Genomic DNA, 25,700 nt, shown 5'->3' with positions numbered 1-25,700 from the left:
GCTAACACACAATAGCTCTGTACTCTGGAGCTTTCAGTACCCTGTTTAGATGTTGGGTTTCCTCATGAATGATGGAAGTTGTGTGAAACGATCTGGAGAGGATGATTCATAGAGTGAAATTTAAAATTCACGTCTCATGATATTCAACACTTTTAAGAGTTGATTAATTTCAAGTAATGAATGTGTATTCCACAGCCATTGATCTAATATAACACAGATGCAAATTAATTATGCATATTTCGTTTTTTTGTTAATATATGTTATGTCAATCTAGACAAGTCAAAAAAGTACTTTGAGGAAAAAAAAAGGAAAGAGAGTTTAGTAATTGTATTTCTCCAGAGAAAATAAATATGGGAAAATAATAATTTTGTGAAGAAGGTTTCTCTTCTCACAAAGTCACCTTTTCATACAATTTTAAAAGAAGTGTCCAGACTGGGATGAACAAGATTTTAGAATAAACATCTTCTAGAAGTTTAGTGTTGAGGCATAGGCACTCAGCAGTTGCAGAAACTGAACCAAGCCATAGACTTGCAGCCTTAAGAGACCAAGTTGCTATAACCTAACAGACTGAGTATACTCAGTTTGAGCACAGTTCTAATATTGCAAACATTGTGGGTTTGATCGCCATATGAGTCATTCACTTAAGAGTTATACTTGATTATCCTTGTGGGTCCCTTCCAGCTCAGAATATCCTGTGATACACACTGAGACCAGTCTTTTTCTAGCATTGTGTTACAGAAAATTATTCACCTAATACATTGGTCTTTCCCACTTAACCAAGTAGTCCTCCACAAATGTTGTCTTTGAAGTATGCTTGCAGGTGAAGAATTTCATATTGCTTTATGTATGCACCAGTTTATATATACTTTTGGCTTACTGTAAAGGCAACAAATAATTTAACTTACTTAAAACCCAGAAATATTTAAAGTCTTCAGAGAGAGGATATATGAGATCATTGTCTCAGCAGAATATTCATGAACAGAATAGATTTAAAAAACAAAGCAAGTTACCCTTGAATATAATATTATGACCTGTACTAGAGGGAAATTTGCTGTTTCCTTTTAGATGTTGATTCTTCATCAGAGAATAAGCAATTTATAGACAATCAGTGTCTATTTAGCAATCCTGTAAAAGAGAGGGTATCTGCATTTGCAGCGAGCTCTCTACCAAGATGTCAAAGCTGAAGATGAGAAGCCTTCAGTTCAGAAATGCAGGTGTAATTTGGACACTCCAGCTCCTTACTAGCCTTGGAAATATAGAAACAGCTCTTATATTACAGCTCTAAAGGGTGACATGGACAATGTTTTCCACTACTGTAGAATACATCCACTGGAAAACTCTGTTTAACTTTCTGCTTTTCATTTACCCCCATGAGTTATCAATTTCACATAGAATCAAACTTTTATTTTAGGTAGCTGGCAAACCATGGATATATTTTTTGACCTTGCTTAAGAAAATAGCAAATGCAAATACACACAGACACCCCAAACAAAAACAACAAACCACATTCTTACTGTTTCAAGACACCAAAAGCTGCTTAACAGACAGATGTTTGAACAAATGTCGATGCTCTACTTTTACAGTGTGATAGCTAAAATCAGAAAGCAAAAGCAGCTTAGATATTACAGTAGTAAAGATTACATGAAAGTAGAGGCAGACAAATAACCTGTCCCACACAAGAGTTTACTCCGAAGACTGAACTTGTATTCAGCTTCAATAATTGGCAGTTCTTAGGCTGGGGCTCTGAAGAGCTGGGTTTCTGCCACTTGTCACTAAATATGCTTAGCAATTTGAGAGATGGCCAAGATGAGCAAATCCACAGCGTAACTGCTACTACAGTAGTTAATAGAGCAAAGATTTGACAGAACTCTAAAGAGCACTGGTTACAGCACCAGAGAAGCTAATGGAACCAAGGCAATTTATAAAATGTACATACAGTCTGCCATAGAGATAATGGCTAGGCTGTCTCCTCTTCCTAGACCAGTACTTTTATGTATATATATAACATGCTTTGACCACTTTGCAGTAGTTTCAGGATCAGGAAATGCAGGTGCCTACACTTGGTATTTGCCAAAATATGAGTAAATGCTTTGTTAGTTTTTATGATAAAACTATTTTATGAGTAAAATAACTAGTTTTACACCACCTGCTAGAGCACTTGAGCCCATAGCTGTAATACATACCTCAGACACTCATTTCATATTTTTGACAGTGAAGTAAAATTCTGTCGAAATACACATATATTCTGAAAACATCCACCATCAACAGGCAATCTCCAAATGACACTGTCAAAATTAGGGTTGATTCTGGCCTTTTAATGTCTTATATGACTCTGACCACAATTTATACATTTAAGCAGGAAATGTGTTTGCATTGCATGACATCCCTGGTACTTTCAAAATGAAAAGCAATTGCTTGGAAGGGCATTCTCTTTAAGAGCATCCTGTACTTATTAGGTCGCTATACTAGAAAACGTGATAGTAACACGTTAAGCAGAGTTAAATTAGGATTTGAGCTGTATATTTCAAATAAGCATATTTGGTTATGCTTTGTAATAGGTGTAGTGTGAAATAAACGTGCCTACTTCAGCTAGATAGCTGAGTAATTTGTTGAGTTCATCCTTGCAAGACCCCAAAAGATGATACATATTAAAGATCTATGAAAGCATGTACCTTGTCTTTGGAGCATAAATTTTCCAAAGTCTTTTCCATGTATATCTCCTTGATAGGTAAAAACTCCTCTTTCAAGCCCTGAGGATACCTAGAATATGTTGAAACAGAGAAAAAGATTTCTGAAATGAATAAATAACAGTGTTTAGCAATTTTTTTTTCTGACTTAGAATAGATAATATGGAGCCCAGATTTTCACTTTTAGCCTTTAAAATATTAGTGAATTTTCTATGCTTATCCAACATTTATTATTTTAAATAATTTATTTATTTGCAACAGTATTAAACTGAGTTTCAAAATAACACCCGGAATGATTTTGAAATACCTAATGTATATTGCTGGGTTTTGAAATTCTTGAAATGACGTACTCATAATTGAATGAGTATGCAGATATACAAGCCTGCTGAATTGTCAGATTTAAAATTATTTTCCACAGAAAGTATCATGAGGTAGAAAGAAGAAATCCAAAAAGTAAAACAACACTGTTTTATTTCAAGGTTAGGTGTACTTTTGTTACAGTAAACTGTTTACCAAACCAAAAAGGGACAATATTTCTAAAGGTAAAATTCTCACTCCCACCTAAGGAAGGAAGGCAAAAATATGCTGATTCATTCCCCCTTCTCTTTCATAAACTAAAAATTCTAATCAAAGTACAGCAGATAGAAGTTTGTATACATATTTTTGAAAGAAAAAGGTAATCCAATCTCTACGGTGACATTCAGAGTGCTGGATTACATATTTGTAATACAAAAACATGGACACAGTTACATAGATAATCACAAATTACTTCAGAACTTAATCTCAGCAATCTTTATCCATGGCAAGCTGGGTACTTACATAACCATCTAGTGCCCAGTTGTCGTTTTCAAACTTGCTTACAAAAATGTCACTAGGTCCTTTAATTTGAAAAGCTTTCAAGAGCAAATGGGCTTCTTCCTTCTTGTAAACACCTATTAAAATAAAGGAGGCAAGATATGCCTTTTAAACAAATTTTCAACCAGTTTGTTCAAGTATCCCTTCAAATCTAAGTATATTTCTTTAGAACTAAAAGAGTTTGAAGAAAACGTTCTGTAATAACAGAATTTCATAACATGGAAAACCTCAAGATTTAAAGTACTGTAATGGATTTATCTTATTTAACTCATCCTTTGACTCATCCTATTTGATAAGAGCATGCAAAGATAGGTTTGTACTGTTCAATTTTATAAATAACAGGGCATGAGTAGTTGTCTCTTCATACAGTATTTCAGTAATTCTGAATACAGATAGAAGTCCTTACCTGGAATTTCCTTGACTTGGAAAAAAATGGATTTTACTGTCATCACAACAGTATATTGCTACAGTAGATATCAGTAGTGCAGTGAAAGAAAATTCCTGTTTGGCAACCAACTACTGCAATTCTCTCTAAACTCTTGACCTTAAAAGATAGTGATAGCTGATAATGTTCTTTTCAATATATGTGATGAGAGGCTAAATCGGAACTTCACAGTTAGATTTGCAGAAAGGAATGCATGATGTTGCTTGTAAGGTATGCATAATTTACAAAGTTATTTAATTATCTGTGCCTGTTTTATGCTATGCCATTATTAATACCACATTGTTTAAAGGTAGATATTAATCACTGTTGATTAATTCAATGATACAATTCTTAATATGCCTATATAGACTTTGTCTGCTGCTTCAGTATTTCCTGTGAGTTCAAAACACCAATGCTATCCAACAGCCTGAGATGAATAAACCCTTCCTCAATATCTATTTGAAATATAATAGCTTAAATAGATGGGTGACTGCATATGAAGTGAGACAAGCCTGTGCAGACCATTATGTAAAAACTTTTCCTTTTGCAAAATAAAATTATTTTTAATGAAAATATAAAGTTTTTGTTTCATTTTCCATTTGGATGAAAATGCATCAAAACTGAACAGATTAAAAAAAAAAAATAAGAACGGCTTCTTTAACACCAAATTCTGAACCTACCTGATAGTTTGAGTTGCATGTTGGATGTCTCGATGAATGTGGCATTCACTTTGCTGCTTGTAGTATTGAACCAATCAACAGTGAGAGTAGCAGGCTGTCTTTTTCCTAAATATTCATAAAACCCTTTCCACAGTGAATTTATAAAAAATACATCTGAAGGAACTAAATAAAGTGGGGGAAAGAAAGAAACAGAGGAAGAAGTAAACTACAATGAAGTAACAATCTTTCTAGCCATACTTATGGTCTTAATTTCTTTTTAGACAATCAATCCACGGTTCTAAGGAGGTATTATAATAAAAATTTTAACAACAATAAAGACAACATATCTAATGGCCTTTCCACACAATTGCCTATAATATACTACACCTGTCCATCGCAGAATATGTTCTCAAATAACCTCATACTTTATAGCTTTTGTGATTCAGTGAATGTCCTCAAGACTATGAAAAATAATAGACTCTTCCCCTAAACCCTGTACCTTTAAGGTATGAGGAAAAGAAAGGACAATAATATTCTGAAACCAAAGATTAATGGAAGATAACACTGTCTTAGGCTATCCCTTTTTTTTGTTTGTTTCATGAATTTCATGAAGCAGCACTGTGTGTGATTTTCAATTGAGTATCAACTGAATATTCAACTGAATTGATTGAATTTCTGGTACAGTAATATCAGTAATTTTTTAGACTTCAAAGCTGTTTTCCATACAATATTATTGCACTATGAACAGTGAAGTTGTCAAAGAATGAAGCTTTTTTAAAATTTAAAATAAAGGTCCATTTCTCAGTGACTGCAGTTTGAAGTATCTGAAGTATAAATCCTACAAAATGAAGCATGAATTATTGGAAGTACATGTATTTGGATTATTTATTTGACGTTATTGGTATCTTTCCTCTACACAGAAAAAATAAATTATGTAGCTGTTAAATGCTGTATTTTAAATTGTTTAACCAATCACTTCATGCCTTAACAAAATGAAAGGCCTAGCAAGTATTAAAATTCACCCTTACTATCCATGACCACTACAAATGATACTTTTTCAATAGCTAAAGATTGACATTAGAAGTTTCGCATTCTTCTAATTAAGATCTTAAATTAAATAATTGGATTTTTTTGCATTTTGTCAAACTGAGCACATATAAAGGCAGCCATCTTTACTGAAGAAAACTTATCAGTGCAGGTATTCTCTGTATCCGTTTTAAATAAATTCCATGGATACTTCCCCCTCTACCTAATCACTTATTGCAAAAATGAATCAAAAAGAAACACAGGGAAATAATACCTGACATGCAATACCTCTGAAAATCAGAGGGCTGATTAGCTGTTGACTAAAAGATAAATAGCTTCTTCCATGTCTTTTGCCTTCAAGTTGTGCAGAATTCACAAGCAAATGTTCAAGCTCAGTGTAGAATGATTTGAAAACATCATTAGTATGTTATTGGTTCTATCACTGGATTCCAAATGAGCAGAGACCTATTAAATGGCTGAGTGTAACACCTTTGAATAGCCTGAAGTGTTCCATTTCCAAAGTAAAAGTCAGTGGGGCTTTACACAAGGTTACCTCAACTTACTACCAAAAATCTGAAGCATTACATTTCAGTAGGTATGTCACAGTCCTTAGAATTTTTATAATTTATGCAAATACATGGATTCTGCAAAGGGTCTTTCAGACTCTTTTTCCTATGCATTTCTCATTTTTTGCTACAATAGTGGCATAGCTAAATTTGAAACTTGGTATTTAGGAAAATAAATATTACAATTATTTTTATTTGTCTATGTTTTTAATCAAAATTGTGTGTCTGAAATGTTCTCATGAACGTGAACATCTAGTATTAGTGGTATGAACCAGAGAGGTACTATGCAAGACTTTTATAAAGGACTCCACACTTTCACCACATTCAGCATCTTCAGTACTTAGTTTGTCTAACCACTCTATCAATAAGAGCTGTTAAGCTTTGCAAAATAGTACCAATGACTCAGTATTTACAGAATTTGCACTTGCTGCAGATGAACAGAATCAGTAGGGGAAAAAACTTTATTACTGCTTCCCCAGTCATGGGTTTTTTTAAATGTTAAAACGCAAGTGCTGCAGTCCCCAGGGAGGCTGCTTTGGAGAGGTTCTGAGACAATTGTGCTGAACACTTACAAGGTCTCTGCCTTTTCCACCCACTGTGGGCAAAGGCAAAATAAGAAAAATGAACTGGCTATTAGTATTCCAATACTGCACTGATTGTTCTCAGAACATGAAAATTGGGAAAATACTAAAAGAAAAAAATTGCCCTAAGGTACATTACCGTGTCCTGCAGCTGTAGGGAGGAGGAGAGAAGATCCAGCAGGCAGGAATTGTGCAGCAAGATTGATTTATTTAATTGTTTTACAAACTCTTTTATAGACTTTTTTCTTCATAGTCTAATTGGACAAAGGATCAGCCACCCCTTGGGGTGATTGACTAAAATCCTAAAACATCCATTGTCAAAATATTTTTCTACTGTACTATAAACAAGACTTTTTAAGGCTGCAGGTATTTCATTGTTTACATTCTCTGCTACCTCTTCTGTGAGAGAGAAAAAGTCTCTCACGGACTTAGAAAATAGCAAGAAAATCCTTGCTAGCAGCATTTTTGTATCTACAGATACAAATGGCTACTCATTAAAACAGCTTCCTAACTATTTTTGTGAAGACTATGCAAAGCAGTGAGAACCATGGAAACCAAATATAGTAATATAGTTCTTAATTCTCACATGGATATTTTAAGAAGGATTTAGTTGCAACTTATACTCAATCATGTAAAAATGTTTACTATTGCTTATGAAGACATTAACTCTGGCAACAAAAAAACCCCACAATAAATATAACTTGCATTCAGTTGTCTAAAGGCGAAAAATCAGAACATTAATCTATTCTGTTACAGAAACTGTAGTTTACCAATATTAGCTTAATTAATAAAATACAGATAGCGGCATATCAAATTGTATCAAAATTCAAGTTAACAATGTAAAGAAAGTATTTCAAAAATATATAATCTTCTATACTGAAGAGAATTAACAATTTTAAAACACGTAATAATAGTGCAGAGTTGTTTTTTGAAAACCACTTAAAACTTTTTCTCCCTAATTACTGTCAGTTGTTACAGTTTCACTTTTCTGTTTACTATTATTGGCACTTTCAATCACAGCATTTAATATTTTTTAATAGCTTTTAGGTAGTATTTATCTAAACTAGTTATAAGGGACATGATATTGTGTGAATTGATACTGACACTGCATAGTGAATATATTTGGAGCCTAGATCTACAATATAATTTGGCATTGAAACTTCAAAACCTGTGTGGTAGCAGATTAATGCATACCTTAGGTATTTGGTGAGGTGAAGCCTCCAATAAATGAAGACTGTATATTCATTATAATGAATGAACACTATATCCTGCTTTATTGTGAGTCTGTTGAAGTAATGTACTTCAGAAGAACTCATTTATGGATTCACCTGACACTCTCACTAATAAACTCTCCAGGAAGGTTAATTATTAGCAGAAATACCTTTTTATCCCATCTAATCTACAGAGTCCTTCTGTGAATTGCCATGAGTGTGAACCATTAATCTTATTTTCCCTGCAGCATTACTAAAAATCAAAATACAGAATTGCAAGCTCATTTATTTGGTGACAACTCTTCTCATTGTTAAATAAATCAATAAAAAAGAATTAGGACTTTCATTTTCTGAATAAGGATTTCTTAGATGCATTTGTCTATTTTGCCACTGGCAGGAGGAATAGGCTAACTGCATACATGTTCATGAGGTGGCATAGAAAAGTAGCAGTAATATTTGCCTGCCTTGCTACCTGCAGGCAGTCCACACTGTACTGGAAACCCTATCTTAGAGTACATGGAGAGTTTCTGTGAAATGATGGCCAAGAATATTTCCAAAACTGTTTTTGGGGTGGGTTTTTTATACTTACAACATCTGCAATGCTAAGGGCAGAACTTTGACTGAACCTAATCCCGGCAATTATAGTATACACTCATTATAAGGCTCTCCATTATAGCAATCTCTCTGATATAAAACTACATCAAATCTGAGGCTTCTGTATGTACGCTTCTTTTGTTTGTTTGAGAAGGGATTTTGTGCAATTCAAAAAATTGGCACTCACTACAGATTTTTTTTAAAAGTTGTTTGTGAAAGAAATGCATAGAATAGGATTCACACATCACTTGTTATTATGAAAGACCTCAACGTTTATATTCCTTGGAAATTAGTAACAAATACTTCACTAAGATATTGGAAATAGTTTTATTATCCATAACAACCTTGGGTGTAAATCAATTTAATTTATTTAGATCTAAAGCTCTTCTTGTATACAAACCTGGAGTTTTAGTTATTGTTTCATTAACTTCTCTCACTCCTTTACCTACAAGTAAAAAGACAAATTATCATTTTCATGAACATATTTGTGTAGTTTTTGTATGTTTTTTTTTTTTAATAGAATGCTAAAACAATACCTGTTGGATGGAATAATCTCTTATCCAATAGAGCCATTTTTAAAACATAAATAACTTGTCTTGAGTACATGTTTAAACTTGCACAAAAATATCAGAAAATAATTTAGGTAAACAACATATTTACTGTGGAAAGTTGTCGGGCTAGCTAAGTATCTCATACATTTAGGGCTAAAATTTTTATATCAGTCCCAGTGCTATAAAAGAGAGCCTTATAGAGGGGACAAATATTATATCTAATTATGAATAATAGTATATTAAATATAGTAAAAATTGTGTTAAGAAAGACTGGTGCATTTATGACACAAATCAGCAAGAGCCAGATAGCTTGATTCATATAACAGGATCAGATATCATGGGAAAAGATCACAATTTGTGAATTACAAGGGTGTAGTTTGCTATATTTCTGGTACATTCAGCAAAGCTATGTCCATTGATCCAGATCAAGTTCTGGACTCATAATTTGGCACTTTAGAAAGGATAGTGTCCCATTGGAAGATTTGGTCTTTAGGAGCAGAAATTCATAAATTAGACTGATCAAGAAAGTACAAAAAATGTAGGACACTCAATGAGAATTACATCTAAAGACTGTAATACAATTTCAAAAATGCTTTTCTTATAGAACTCTGTACTGTATTTTATCTTCAATAAATAAAACAAAAACCCCCCCAAAAATAATTAATTATACAGTATCTATGAAAAATCATCCTTTAGGGACACAGAATAAAGATAAATTCTGATATGTAGCTCATATGACAGTGCTGAATCAAAGAAGTCTGCCCTTACATTAAAGAAAAATAAATATTTCTCAAACATCAAAACTATTCAGCGTACTTTGATATATTAGAATTAAAAATCATACTGCAAACAGCTTTCCCATGGCATCTGACTATTTTCCTTCTATTCATATTCTAAATATAATTTTATTTTTCTGAGTTGAGAACTAATAGCCTTGTTTACTCGCATGTGAAATGCAAATTCAGACCTCATATCTATATAATTAGATCTACCCTAGAAAATTATATGTAAGTTACATTGATATAAAGGTGGAATCTAGTGCAAAGATTTTTTTTCTTACTTTATTGTTCGTTTTTATTTTATAAGATTTCCTTAGACTAAAAGCATACCTGCATGAATCTAAAAGCTAAGATATTAAATAACTCTTTTTGTTCTTATAGAAAATCATACATTAAGCACTGAATGCATTGCAATACTATTTAAAACTGTGACATAAAGATAAATGTAGTACTTTATATTGTTTAGGCTTTTTTGGCTGTTGTTAGGAGTAAACATATGTATGTGTGCCTGTGCATTTACACACACTTAGCCCCTTGTCTTCCTCCATGATTTCTAGATGTTATGCTCACTTTGATTTCTTCACTGTTTCTTTCATAGAGTAAAAGCTGTTGTGTCATGGGTGTCATTAAATAGTAAGTGCAAAAAATTAATCCTATTAAAGAAAATAAAAATGTCCAAGAAAATTAATTCAAACCAAGTAGGATCCAACAAATCACTTGAATAATGACTTACTTTTACAAATAGGTGATTTTCCTGTCCATTTCATATCTGGTTTACATGTCCGATGCTCTGATCCACCAGCAAGAAAAAATCCTGGCTGACAGGTATACACCAAAGTATACCCTAAAGTAGGAAGATCTATTGCTTTCACATCTACGTGTGCTGGTGTCTCTGGCTGCCGGCAAGCATGAGCTGCAAAGGGATTTTTACAGTTAGAAGTCATGGTGGTAAGCAGTTCCCATAGGATTAGAGTAGGCAATTTGAAATAAATGCATGACAACTCTGGATAGCTTTTAGCAAAAATAAATGCATGACAACTCTGGATAGCTTTTAGCAATGTCAAGTAGCTATTACTTGTAAGAGTAACACTCAGAGTGTACAGTTATGTTACTGTGGGATGGAAATATTTTTCAAGAATACACCATAATGGAATCATGATAGCAATCAGAAAACAGCTAAAATGAGGGGAAGCACATGCCGTTGTACACGGTGCAATGATTGGTCCTGTGACTTATTTTACTGTCACAGCTTCAAGCATCACTTCCACTCTGTGTTCTGAAAATTAGAGTGGTTACTGTGATAAATAAATGCATTTCAATTGAAATAAAGGTTCCACATGAATGTTTTGTCATAGAACATTGACTATAACATATGTGGTTACTCAGTATGCTTCTTCCTCTGTGCCACATGGTGTTCATTTATAACGACCCAAAGATAATTTAGAACAGGATAAGAATCTAAGGTCATTGTAATGAATTACTTCTAGTTTAAGTCAGTATATTATAACACGATAGTTATTTGATGTCCTTCAACTCACACAGAGCTATAAGTATACTAATGATTTGCATAACCATGCATAGCCTAGAAAAGATGGATTTTGCTGAGTTCTAGTTTATGATTCACAAAATACTAGGCAACTAAATAGTCCCATGCATATTTCAGGTCACTTTCCATTCTTTATTAATCCAATACACACACACAAAAAAATCCTAGCTTAATTAAAGTAGCTACTGCAGTAGGTTAACAAGGACAGATTTTTTTGAGTAAAACTAATAGAATTATTTTGAACTTCATTAAAAAAAATCTGAAAAATCTTCCTTCAAATTAATATCCCAAATACACCTTTAGTCTTCAAATAGGAAACAACAAAAAGCCCCATTTAAAAATATGTTTTAAATAAAGCTTCCCATCTTTGTAGCAAAGAATTTATTATGAATTCCCACATGTATCAGTTTGTAACTCTTAAATTTGCCCAGTGCTCTAAGTCGTTAGAATAGAAACCAGACTTACGAATGCATTCAGATTGTATGCCACTCCAAGTTAAGTTAGCAAGACAAGAACGGGTGGTAGATCCCTGAATATGGTAGCCTTTTCTGCATCTGAAATAGACTGTGCTTCCAACCTAAGGATCAAACCAGAATGTTAGACAGAAGTATCCGTCACGTGTAGTCAGATATCGAGACAGTGATAAGTTAATATGGATTTTTTCAAAAATAAAAATATCTGCTTTTTACAGTTTCTAGAGTTAAACTATTTTTTTTAATGTGATGAAATGGTTGAGTAATTGATTCTTTCATAACCTTATTTAAGAGCAATATGTCGAAAAATATTGACAAGGCTGTTCACATGAAAAAGAATGTTATTCGTACATTTCAGCTGATTAGTTTGTCAGCGTGAGAGAAGCAAACTAAATGCCTGAGATACCTCTTTTTCCTGTACATCCCTGCATATATTCTGATAGAACTTGACCATAAAGCATTTCAAAGGTTTTTCACTGTGTGATTTGACTAAAAATGGGGTTTTTTTAGAGGGAAAAGAAAAAATTATGAAGAGCTGTTTCATCTACAAATAAATTCACTAGAGAAAACTCCAGGTGACGACTTCTTACACTGCATTTGTTTGAATTTTAATTTGAGATGTTCACCTAGCAGTGTGAAGTCATGGAAAGCCTTCCTATGGTCAGCTATGATATGGTCTTCCGCAGAAGAAAAGCTGAAATAACTGAAATGCTCTTTAGATTTCCAGTGGGAATAGATAAGCATGAAAACTACATACAAAATTGCAGGTGAAAAAGAATTTTCTTAAGAGATGAGAAAGAGATTGTGTAGAGAGTTCTAGTAAAATGAACTTATTGATGGTATTGACAAAAGTAACCAGAATGTAACTCCAGGCCAAGATGTTTAATGATACGGGGCTGATCAGATAATTGCTTTTGTTTTGGATAAAAAATCTTGGCAATAAAAAATAAATAAATAAATAAATAAGACAAAATTGACATTATTGGAAATTATATTAATTGAATAAAGCAACATATCACACAGACAAATTGTGTAAGTTGCGAATGAGTAGTGATCAATGTGTATTAGTAAGAGCTTGCAGTTATAGAAAGGCAGATAGTTCTGCACTGCAAATGTCACATAAGGACTTCAATGGAAATTACAAATTAGTATATTCAAAAGTCGCTACCTGTTATCTATACACTCAATTATATAAAACTTGCTTATCATGACAGATGTTTAGCAAATGCTAAACCATTTCTCTTGGAAGTAGCTTGGGAAAATCACTGGTGTTTTTTAAAGGTCCTATTTTATGGCTTTGTAGACTCACATCTTTCTAACTATTTTTTAAACATATTGTTCTCTCTGTCCTGCCAAGGACACATAGCATGTCTTTAGTAGGGAGTGTGGCTAGTCTTGAGTCTAAGTCATTTTACTTGTGCCAATTCTTATATCTGTCAGTAATAATGAGATGCAAATCTTTTCTCAGTGCTTCAAAAGACCAAGCAAAAAGTAACATAGGTTCAAGGTAGTTAAAGAGTTGTACTGGTGAAAGTTAAAACAAAAGTAGCACATTCTTTGTATAATACTTGGATGAAAAACATTGCGGGCATTCATAAGTCACTGCGTAGTGAAGCACAAAAGGCACAGAATGAATGGGGCAAGACAGGATGCTGGTAGACAGGGGGAAACCCTTCAAAGATCTGCTGCCTGTCATCACACTTCTATAATGAGGAAAGACTCCTAGAAAGTGTTTTATAGAAGCTTGGCTATGTCATAAAAACAGGAAGCCTAGTTATAAGATATGAAAAAACCCCAAAACAATCTAGTTCCGTCGCCATTAGAGAGAAGTCTCCGTGTTGTGGTACCAGATAGCGTTCTGAGAGTGAAAGCACATACTGGAGAAAGCAGTATGCAGAACAGATGAAGACTTACTATGGCCTCTAGGGGTGAATAGGAAGAGAAGATCAGTCTGCATAAACATGAACGACAGTAGAACACTTAACTGGCCAGTACAATTCTGTTCTTAAAGACAATTTGTGAGGCAGATAAAATGGGGAGAAAAGAGAAAAGAAACCCCCAACAAAATTAGGTGCAAAGATTAGAGTTGCCTTTGAAGAGAAAAGGGTGACAGGTACAGGATCAAGATGAGATATCAGAAAGGCAGCTACAGCTATTACTAGAAGCAGAACCACCTTGGGTAAGGCCACAAGATATGGCTCAGGGAGAAGTGCCTTGGTATCTGTGAGCCAGGCAGGAGCATAAAGTGAAGAAAAGAGCTGACAGACACAGCAACAAAATACAGAAAAATTGCAGGAGAGGGAGGGTACCAATAACCAGAGGAACTTAAAGAAAGGACTTTTTTGAAAACAGTTCTACTAACTTGGTCGCAATGGGCACACTGCCCTAGGTTCAGAAATAGGCAGGAAACACAAACAGAACTTATTTTAAATTCCAGTCACATATATTTATACCTGAAAAATCTATCCACACGAAGTTTATCAATCTATATAATGACTGTGGATTGGTCATTGTTGCATCTACATTTATTTCCTCAGTCACTTTTCTGCCTGTCACTCATTAAACTAACAACCTGTGAGGAATTTGGAAATTATAGAAAGGACATTCATCACAGAGAACCTGGACACAACACAGAATAATTTTATCTTCTCTGACTGAATAAAATATAACATGAATTTCTAATTCATTTAAGCCACTTGCTGGCTTTTTTGCCAAGGACTACATGGCCTTTGGATCACACAGGTCTTTGGTAGTTAGGTATTTTCTGACTATTCATCAATGTATGAAAGAATTATGATCATGAAGCAAGGTAATTATATCATGTCATATCATATTAAGTAATCAATTTATAAACAGCCCTCCCTACTGATGTCTCCTAAAGGATTGAACACATGATATATTGCAGGGTTAGAAGTTCTTTCTTTAAGCTGAATGTTTTTAAAAAAGCTTGGAATGAAGAATGAGTTTTTATTAAAAGCAGGGTGGAAATTTCTAAAGGTTTGTATCAGATGTTTAAAACTACAGATAACATTTCTCATTAAATTTCTTATGTAATTATTAAATGAATTTTCATTTTAGAAAGATAATAAATAATAATTAAAAAGTTACCTCATAACCTCTGGAACTATTTTGTATTCCAAAATGGGGAGTACCTGGGTCTGTACATGTATTGTGAGCTGGATCTAATGCAAAATGTGAAACACAACACATATTATTATGGTATGGAAAGAATACTCTAAAACTGTTTGCAAAGATTAAATAATTTCATCAATATCTAGTGATGACAACAATTCAATTTTTAATGGAATGTGTGTTTTTCTATATATTGCACTTGTATTTCCAACTGAATTACCAAGTATATAATAGTAATTTGTTTCAGTACATTGTCATTATTTTAAAATATTTTTGCAGGTATTTCTGGTAGTGCAGACTTTACAGTTAGAATTGCATTAATTTTTAGCAATCTTATCCTTTTAAATCTCTTTGAATCCATAGTATAATTCACTATTCTCGATGCAGTTCGAATATATAGAGAAATCTTTAGAAATCTTTATTTTTTCTTAATTTCAAATGCACAGCTTAATGATTAAGCATTTCTAAAAAAACCACCCGAAATAAAAAAAAAAACAAACCCAACCCATACCCCTCAAATGAAAAAACCCATCCACAAACCACAAAACCTAAACCCATAACCAGCCTGCTTTCTTATAGCAAGTAATATACCTTTTATTTTTGTATAGGTTTTTCTCTATGCCACCAAGAAAACAAATTTCTAATGGGGTACTACCTCAGTTGTTGCTGGAGAATGAAATTCCCTCCATGAAAAAGCCCATACAAACAGAGTAAAACTAATTGATACTCAGTTTCATGAGAGTAATTCAAAGCAGCCTGAAACTATGTTTTCTCTCAGTAATGCCCATATTCTGGTGGTGGCTTTGGGGTTGCCCAGTCATATCCACCACTTAGACAGCACAGAACTTGATCCAGTGGATTTTTCTGTAGTATGTGAGTCCCTCTCGGCAACTGAGTCTGCTTTGTGCTGTCACTGAATTATGAAGAACACATCTTGTGACTATACTTCATCTGTAACAATTTTTAGTTTTCTGTAGAGCAAAAATTGAACTTATCATTTACAATAATGTGATATTTCATTTCATTCTTGGCCAACTCCCATTTTCAATATTGACGATCAGTAGAGCATAAAAATTCAACTGGACTGATATTTACCAAAGGCTTCATAAGTTAGGTGGATGTTGACCTAATGTGTAAGAACAAAAAGCAAACATGCTCCCAACATTGTGCTGCTTGAACGGCTCAAGAACTTTTTAAAAATTATCAACAACTGCAATGCTATTTCTAATAATAGACACATATAGCTGAATTGATTTTTTAAAATAGGTCTCATCTGAAGAACCCAAAGCAAGACTTCTCAAAGTATTCTAAGGAAATCATTGATATCCAGAAATAGAAAAGCTTGCACTATATGGTATTTTTAGGTGTAGTTCTAGGTATTGTTCACTGCTCTTAACTTTCAAATTGCTTAGAAATTATATCTGTAAATATGTTAGATCTTATATTTTCCTTTAACAATAACATAAAAACTATGATGTAAAAGAAAAACTTCTATCTTTGATGCACTACTTTCCCTGTGCTTCTATATTATATTATATAAAATATAAACAGAAATGTCATTATTACATTTTCAAATTTGATTCTTCGCAGCAGACCTGAAATTTAGCTTTTTTAAGCCTTCTTGCCTCTGTAGACAAATATAGGTGTAAGACAGTTGTCCAGTTTGCAAAAACCACAGACAGAATTTTTAATTCATATAAAAGAATTCTGTTGACTGTTATGTCTTCATTTAAAAATAGAGACTGCTTTCAATAATCATGATTACAACCTTTTCCTAGAGTGCCTGCCTCTTTCACACAACCAGTATCTCAGCCACAACAAAATATATAAATGGCCTACAATCTACATCTGAATATTTTTGTTTACAAGTATCAAAGAGATTTTTTTTATTATAAAAATCAAATCATTTTCCCTAGCAAGTCTCACCAAGTGGAATTGAATTCTGATGTCAGTGGGAGTTAAAGGTGCCCAGCATTTCTCTCAAGCTGATTGATGTAACATGCTAAAAGCCTACCAGCTGCACAACAGTCAATGAGAAACTGAGAGTATTTGGGGGCTCATCAGAATTTCAAAAGATCAGAGATGTACAAACCATGTTCACAAAGTCCAAAACACTTTGATTTAGCATTGATTCTGAAAAATGCCTTTAACTCTCCAGTGACAAAATCTGGTCTTTAATCTGCCACAGTCTTCTGCCTATCCAAGAGATTCTAAAAATAGATTGAACAAATTTGTGCACTTGCACATATTGACATTCTGCATTTCTAGCAGACAAGCAATCATGTAAATTTACAAATTACTTCATATGTGATTGTGTTTATCCTAAAGTTTTTATATTCAACATACAACCTTATTTAACTCGTTCTCTTATATTACACAGACATTTTCTATATTTGGATAGCTAATTGCTAGATTTATGATAGTGTAATAGTTTATCAAGAATATTCTCAGTATAAAATGCATTAGTGGTAGTTATTACCAATGCATGTTGGCTGAATTCCACTCCAAGTACCATCTGCTTGACAGAATCTTCTTGAAGAGCCTATCAGAATAAAGGGAGGTCTGCACTGAAAGCTAACTTCAGATCTATAGGTGAAACTTTTTCCATTGAGGCGTCCTTCTGCTGGAGTACCAGGATCCCCACAAAACACAGCTGATACATAAAAATGAAAAGAAAAAAAAAAGGTATTAAAAGCTGCACGTGCTTTAATCTGAGCTATTCTACATTGTTTTATGCACAAGGCAGGCATACTGAATATGAGTGTAAATGCTATGTTCATTTATCTGTGTAGGATTGTAGCTCTGCTCAATTCTTGACAGCAATTTAAAATTAATTTTAATTTGTCATTGTTATAGCTATTGTAAGCATACAACTTAACCTGAAAAACAGACCTTTTAATTGAGACACTTAAATGTTGATTAGATTTGGATGACAAAATAATCCCGAAGTAGACAATGCTATATTGCAATGCTTAAAAATAAAACAATTTTTCACATCTGACACCCTCAGATGAGTAGGCTGGAATTTTTTTCCTTAATTAGATAAAAGCAAAAATGTTTACTAGGGTCCTGACAAGATTTCAAGCACTCAAACAGTTGAATTGACAGACTTAGAAAATGCTGAAAAACAAATACAAGCAAGATATGAGGGGATGTACTCGCCTTCAGAGAGAAAAAATTGCTTAGAAAGGCTATGAGCTATGAGCTTAAGGGTTAGCATCCTTGTTTTCACCTGTTAATGGAAATGGAAATAGGGAAGAAAAGAAAGGGAAAAGTGTAAGGGAAAATTTCAGTCATGCTCACCGAAGTCAAATTCAGAACATCCAAAGGATTACCAGTAAGGCAAATGCTGAGGGGTCCAATTAAATAACAAGAGATGGAGGTGACTTTTGGGGAAAGGAAGAAGACCGTGACCTTCAATAGGCACAGCCACTCAAATTTCATAAGGTAAGCTTTTTGGTACACGGAGGGAGAATCCTGCAGCAATTCGTATATTACCTGATGTAGCTGAGTCCTTTAAAAATTGTGATTCTGTGACTGTAGCCCAAGACAACTGATTGTAGCTTTGGTGAAGCCCAACACAACTGCACCCTGAAAACTTACGCAAACATTGTGGGATGTCTCCGCGCCAAACTCCTCGCCCTTCGCAGGAGAGAATAGCTGTGTTAGACAGCTGATAGCCTTCTGCACAGCTGTAACTCACACTAGCACCCCAGTGATAATCAGATCCTTCTACTTTCCCATACAGTACTGTTGGAGGCGGGCCACAGGTAATAGCTGTGTCAGAAAAGGAAAGTAAAATTTCAAGAATTTATAGGGTTTAGGAATATGCAATATAATATACACTCATACATTTGAATCTAAAAAAAGTTATTTCAGGCTATTGTTCCAACAAAGCATACATGTTTTGACAAAGCAGCCTGTAACAGACAGAAAACTAATTTAAATACAAAAATAAAGACTTCAGGTTCAGGAAGTCCCAGAGTGCTAGGTTGCTAGAAGCCCAAAGAGTACCTAGCTTACATAGTTTTGAATTTTTCCCTACATAGTCATTACTGATTATTTTTGGCAAGAGGTTACTGAGTTAGGTAAAGGTTTTCAGTGAACATTATCTCTTTCAATAAGTAAGTTTTTATCATTCTAAATTTCTAAATATTTGCATTTTCTTTTAAACTAATTTTGCAGCACTATTTAATATGACTTCACTCATTCACCTGCTCATTTTCTAAGGCTTTCCACACACAATAGTAATTTACTTTATTGGTAGTTAGGGGCTAAGAAATTATTCTGGTGTTTTCCACCAGAGTGCCCAAAATGATGAAATTTGGAATGTCCAAGTTTACATTTCCATATAATTTCTTTTAACAAAGAGCACAACCATAGAATCACTCAGCCAGTAATTTTCATGACAGAAATGCAGTCAGTTGAATACGTATGCCAAAATTTAATTAGTAGACTAGACTTAGACATCACAGTGAAGTGGTGCTAGGTGAGTTGGCAGCCTAGGTTCTTTATAAGCACAAGATGCCCTAGGCTGTTAAATGTACTCCATGGGCTGCTGAAGTAGTGTTAACAATTTTCACCAGGCTGCCTTATTTGTCTTTCAGCCTCATCTCCACTATGACCTTCCTGCTAGCACTTGTAATTAGCTATTTGTGAAGCATATTTTTGGCTGCTTATGATGGCTACACTACTGCAACAAGGGAATCTTTGACAGAAAGCTCGCTTTGCAGAATCCTGTTACAGAATTTTGTCCATCTAATGCAAGAGAAATGGGCCCAAAGAGGAATATGGGTACTTCATTCATAATTTTTTAAGCTGAGCACTCTGACAGTCTTCATTGCAGAGTGATTTTGTTCTACTTTAGTCAAAAATGTCAGTATTTTAACTGCTATTATGCAACAGCATTTGTGCAAAATAAATACAAATTCTACACAAATACTTACCTAAATATTTTAGTTGCATTTGGAACATTAATTGCTCCAGAGAACATTTTGAAAGTTTTTTTTATAAATAAAGACACTGGTTAGTGAATATCACATACATGTCAAAACCAGTACTTGTAAACCATTATTTGTTTATTTGTAAATTCAAAAGCTCACCTTTGCAAATGGGTTTACTCTGGTTCCAAGTGCTGTCTTTTACACAACGCATGGTAGATGAACTTGCAGGTTCCATCAGATATCCTGGATTGCACTGATAGCTGACTGTCTTATTAAATGTAAAATCATTTCCAAACTGAATGCCATTTGCTAATGCACCTGGATCTCCACAGTTAATCACTAGTGAGGAAAAGAAAAAAGGAATTTTTTAAAATAAAAACGTAACAAAACATAGAACCATGCATACCTAGTGTCCTTTTTTCTAGTGTAAAATACAAGAAAAGGTGTGTTTCTATCAAGAAAAGTTATCTTTCTGAGGCATTTCAATAGCATGGACCAAATATTGTTTTCCTTTAACACAGTAGCCTCAGCTGTCATGCTCTACAGCTACTGCAGACTGTTAAGCTGGTGGTAGTTTTGACAGAACTTTTTCTTCCGTCATACTGAGATCTTTGTCACATTAAGCCTAAAGTTGATGGTGCAATGCAATTCAAGCAGAGTTATAAAATACCGCCTTTTTTCCCCTTTTTTATATTTATTTCCCTTTTTTGTGTGTGTGTGTGACTGTACTGATGTATTGTGAGTCTGGCCTTGTCAGTGAGGCCAATGCTTGCCTTGTAGCACTCCTCTGGTCCCTGCCCACCTTCCCTGTTGGAATAGCCCAGTCTTGCTGCTCTTTGATTCTTGGTCCTTAGCAGAGTGGTGATTGATCAGTTCTGACTCATTTGGCTTACAATAAAAACTGGCACAGTAATGTATACAATTATACAAAATTTGATTTTGAACTATCAGAACTTCCTCCTCTGAGCATAAGCCACAAGGAAAAAAAAGGAAAAAAAGTGCTAAAGGAAACTCCAAAGGAACACCTAAATATAACATTATGCTAAAAAACTAGCTATATAACCAAGTTGACATTTCTGAAGTAGACAAATACAATAAAGTTACCTATGTAGCCATCTTAAGAAGACAGCTCTGGAAGCATCTAGCATGTATTTTAAGGGCATGTACCTTTAGATATATAAAAATATTCATGTATTACAAGCGAGGTGAATGTGGAAAAATGTGTTATTTGATCTATCAAAACAATCATTGTCAGTAGGAAGGCTGGATAACTTACTATGTTAAAGCTTTAGGGGAAGAAAATTTCTTTCTGACCTGTGCAGTCTGGAGCAGTGCCAGTCCATGTCCCATTAGCAGTACAATGTCTAGTAGTTAGCCCTGAAGTTTTGTAACCTTCCCAGCAGGCATAAATGACTGAGCTGGAGAATAATATTCCATCAGTGTATATTATCATACCATTGGCTGGCGTGCCAGGGTTCCCACAAGATACAGCTGAAAAGAAGAGATTAAAAAAAAAAAACAATCAGTATTTCAATGATAGGTGACAAACTGGGATGAAAAAAAAGGAAAAGAACAACTAGGTTAATAGCTCATCTTTTAAAACACTTATAGCAAGTTTTACTAAGAAAATATTTAATAGGTGTATTCTTGAATTAACATTTTATTTCTCTTTGTAATATTATTACTTGCATTTGTTTTATTTCCTTTTTTTCTCAATTGCTGATTCAGATAGTTTGTCCTTTTTGTTCTACTCCACCCAATATAGTCACTGGAGCAAATAAAGCTCATTCAGGACTTTCTGACAGATCTGTACCTCTGTTTTGCCTTTTGGCACATTTTTCTATTCTCTTCCTGTCTTCTGGTATCTCCTTTTTCAATTGTAAAAATGTATAAATAGTAAATTATGATCTTCTTGTTTATTTATTTTTTGAATCAAGAAAAGAACAGACATTCTGTATTGGCCTCCATATTTTTTGGGCATCTATATCAATCCTTTAAGGCAATAATTATGTTTCAGCTTCGTATGTCTGAGATTTGACAGTGGCTTACTTTGATTGCTTTGATTACATGTTGGGGTTTTTTGGAAGGTTTAGCAGTGAGGGGTTTTTTTTTTTTCCCCAGTGGAACAACTGATCATCAAAAGAATTTGGGGTTTTGTTTTGAATTTTCCTAAAAACTTTTCTAACAACGTTGCTCTTTTGAGACCCCCACCTAGAGTATTGCATCCAGCTCTGAGCCCCCCAGCAGAAGAAAGATTTGGACCTGCTGCATGTGCACCTGCTGGATGTCCCCCAGCATAACAGTTATAATCTTCTAATTAAAATATAACAGTTTTAAATTTTATGATTAAAACAAACACAATTTGCCAATTAAAAATTAGTCTACCATTTATATTTGGAATAATACCTTAATTACTTTCTAAAATCAGTTTTTGATCACTTTCTATGCATAAAATTTTCAAATGGTGAAGAGAAGAATTCAACAGGTTAGAACTTAAACTTGCAGGAACGAAAAGGTATTCTCCTCCTAATCTCATCCTTACTTAGATTAAATAGGAAACAATTGAAGGATTATAGAAAAATGGAAAGAAAGAGGCTTTTTTCTTGTTTTTATTTATTTTTTTTTTCTGAAAAGAGAAGGTCAAAACAAACACTATAAAGAAAGGGGGGAAAAGGCAGCATTTCAAACATTGATAATTGCCACTGACTTCTGCTGTCCTACTGTACTTAATGTCTTCATGTAAGGGAAGTAGAACAGATATTGCAAAACTTCAATTTTCTGCTGAAAATACTGATTCAAATACTGGTCCTGTGCCCACTACCATTTTTATACAGTTATGATGATATCTGCACTAACAGAAGATTAATCTGTGTTGAATAATACTACAAAAGAACAATTTTTCTCGGGATAAAATGTGTAGGTAAAAAAATAAAAATATTTTCAAAAATATTTTGTTCTATCTTCCATTTTATCATTTAGGAGACAACAGATACTACAGAATCCATCAACTCTGATGAATTAGATGAAGTAACTTTTCAAATGTTCTTGGAAAATGAGAATTCATTATAAAACTCAAACTCTTCTATTACTGTTTTCCAATTTTAGCTGCACAAAAATGCAGAAATATTTTATTATGTTTAACTTATTTTAAAATGTGATTTTCAGAAATATTCTCCATTGCATTTCTTCTGAAAGAGACAGCATAAAAATATCTCATTAGCAATTAGTCTAACTTCTGTGGAGAAATATGTATTAATTTATACTTAATTTATATATTAATTTATGCAAATTTATTTTATAATTTATTCAGTCTTCGATGCATAGATATTATATATAAAGAGAAGATGAAAGTATTTTATTGTTACAAAACAGATGACAGATTTATTTATCACTCAATTTTCATACCTTCAACAAAAGCATTTGTTTAGTCTTACATTTAACTCAGGTATCTATTATTTATTCTCAGCCTAAATATTTTTTAACTAAACTTTTTTTCTCACAAACTTCTTACAAATATATATTTCAAAACTTTAGCAGTTTGGATTTAAGTATTCAAGCAAAACATGAACTTCTTCCAAATTTTTTTCTATCACCTTTCTGCAGAATGTTATGAAAGCGTATTTCTGCCTAACAACATTTTTCAATCAAAGAATAAAAAGTCATTAGTAAGTGTGTCAAATGTCAAAATGCCAACAGTATCAATACTTACCTTCACACACAGGCTGTATACCTGACCAGGAACCATTGAGCAGGCATGTTCGCTCTGCAGACCCTCGCAGCTGATAACCCATTTCACATGAGAAACGTAGCAGACTTTTTGTTTTGAACTCATCCCCCAGTCTAGACCCATGAGCTGGTACTCCTGGATCATCACAATAACCAGGATTATTTCCTGTAAAACACAACAGAGCAGAGTAATTGGCAGGGACATTATGTGCAAATACTCTCTTGCAAATAGTGCCACTGCATTGTTTCTGTTAAAATCAATTCCTTTCATTCAGTATTAAGGTGTGAAACTAAAGTCAAAGATGAAAATACATATCTTTTTACCCTACTTCTTATTTCAGGCCAATACAGGCCTAAACACAGAATGTGATATAAATAAAAGCTAAAAGACAATTGAGAACACAGTAAGCACCCCTGTCACTTTTTGTCAGTTCAACAAATCTGTTGCTTTCTGACATAAATTATATTTTCTACACATTGTATTTTATTGTTTAACTTGTAGTGATAACTTCTTATAACAAGAATTAAGTAACAGCAAGAGTGAGGAGAACCATATTCAAACTTTTAGGAAATGCATTTGAAATACATATATCCACAGAAAATACTCCTGTCCCTCTGTGTCTGTCAAGAATGAAAATCTTATCCTCTAAATTTCTATGCAAATACTGGTTACAAATTTAGAAGAGAAAGGACGAGTTGCAAGACAGAGCTCTCAAAGATGTCCCCATAAGTCTGATGAATCAGTCAACTGCCTTGTCAAATAAAGTGGCTGTCACAGGAGATACTACACAAGATGGTTAAGGAAGCATGATCTCATTATCAACAATTTATTATAAATTTTGGTATAAAATGGTTTATCTGCTAAATACTTATGTGTCTACATTGCAGTTCACAGCAATATTACCCTTTGCTCTCCACTTTTGAATTATATGTCTAGACTCAAATTCTATTGAAACTATGGGTTTTGGTTTTGGGCCTTGATTTTATTTTTGGTTTTTTTCTATTTTGGGTGTTTTTTTCTATTTTGGGGTTTTTTTTCAAAATATGTATAAATGCTTTAATAGTTTGAAGTCTGTATATTCTTACATGGGTTTTTCTTCATAGGCACCCTTCTCAAATAAAGGACAACATCTTAAAGAAAAAACAATACAAAATTTTTGAGAAAGCTCAAATACTTCATTTAGAAATTAAAATTTTCTTATGTCAGAAAGCATAATTACACGTGTGTCATAAGGTTTTAATTATAGCAAGTGTGAGTGGATGCAATCATGATTTCACATAAAAGGAGGTCAAGAGAGTTCCTGAATTCAAGGCTAACTTCCAGGCTTTGATTGTGTTCATTTAGTACTAGGTTCTTCTAGAATAGATTGTTCTTGTCAGCCTGCCCTACAGCATTTGGCCCTAGATTTCCTGGTGTAAATACATGCTTGTAAACAATGTGAGTGTCTTAAGTCAGCTGGTATACTCTGTCTACCTGTGTATGGTAAAACTCACTCTCCAAATCATGGTGGCTGCCTCCAAACTGACTGTTGAGAATGATCTACAGCACACACACATTTGTAAAGTATTTGTGCATTGTTTGATGGACTGCCAGGTGTGATGGGTAAAAATTATTCTGGGGAGAATTCTAAGCATATAATGGTCTCAGGGATCAAGCAGTGTCATCCATGACCTATGCCCTGGCACTGCTAAAACCAAAGTCTAGATGTGGCCTCTGGATGCTATCTGCTTCCACTTATTCTGAGACATTACTATTTCACAGACATTTCTGTCTGCTTAAAATGTGTGAAATAAAATGAGGACTGTGTTTCAGGCTCCCACTGTGGCATGTTTACAGCATGAAACAGATATATCACATGTACTTTGGCTTGTGAATGCAAAGGAATTTTTCAGGGCAGAATGATCTAGGATTCAGAAAATTTGATGATGTCTCAGTTGCTTTGGGGC

The 25,700-nt window shown here is 33.8% G+C and overlaps 1 protein-coding gene across 1 annotated transcript in view; it reads right to left on the bottom strand.

Moving 5' to 3' along the window:
• The window catches only part of CSMD1 (CUB and Sushi multiple domains 1), a 1,117,781-nt gene that overhangs the window by 9,918 nt on the left and 1,082,163 nt on the right, over positions 1 to 25,700 (bottom strand). Inside the window, exons 55-66 of the mRNA XM_039568608.1 lie at positions 23,737 to 23,919; positions 21,342 to 21,518; positions 20,187 to 20,366; positions 18,688 to 18,861; positions 17,564 to 17,737; positions 15,061 to 15,134; positions 11,945 to 12,056; positions 10,667 to 10,846; positions 9,004 to 9,048; positions 4,647 to 4,808; positions 3,507 to 3,619; positions 2,673 to 2,760 (exon numbers count right to left, since the gene is read on the bottom strand). Coding sequence (XP_039424542.1) covers positions 2,673 to 2,760; positions 3,507 to 3,619; positions 4,647 to 4,808; positions 9,004 to 9,048; positions 10,667 to 10,846; positions 11,945 to 12,056; positions 15,061 to 15,134; positions 17,564 to 17,737; positions 18,688 to 18,861; positions 20,187 to 20,366; positions 21,342 to 21,518; positions 23,737 to 23,919 — 1,662 coding nt within the window. The remainder of the gene's footprint in view (positions 1 to 2,672; positions 2,761 to 3,506; positions 3,620 to 4,646; positions 4,809 to 9,003; positions 9,049 to 10,666; positions 10,847 to 11,944; positions 12,057 to 15,060; positions 15,135 to 17,563; positions 17,738 to 18,687; positions 18,862 to 20,186; positions 20,367 to 21,341; positions 21,519 to 23,736; positions 23,920 to 25,700) is intronic.

The sequence above is a fragment of the Corvus cornix genome, chromosome 3, assembly GCF_000738735.6.
Source record: "Corvus cornix cornix isolate S_Up_H32 chromosome 3, ASM73873v5, whole genome shotgun sequence".
NCBI classification, from domain to species: domain Eukaryota; kingdom Metazoa; phylum Chordata; class Aves; order Passeriformes; family Corvidae; genus Corvus; species Corvus cornix.
The sequence above is the reverse complement of the archived record's forward strand: the minus strand, read 5'-3'. Positions and strand labels throughout refer to the sequence as shown.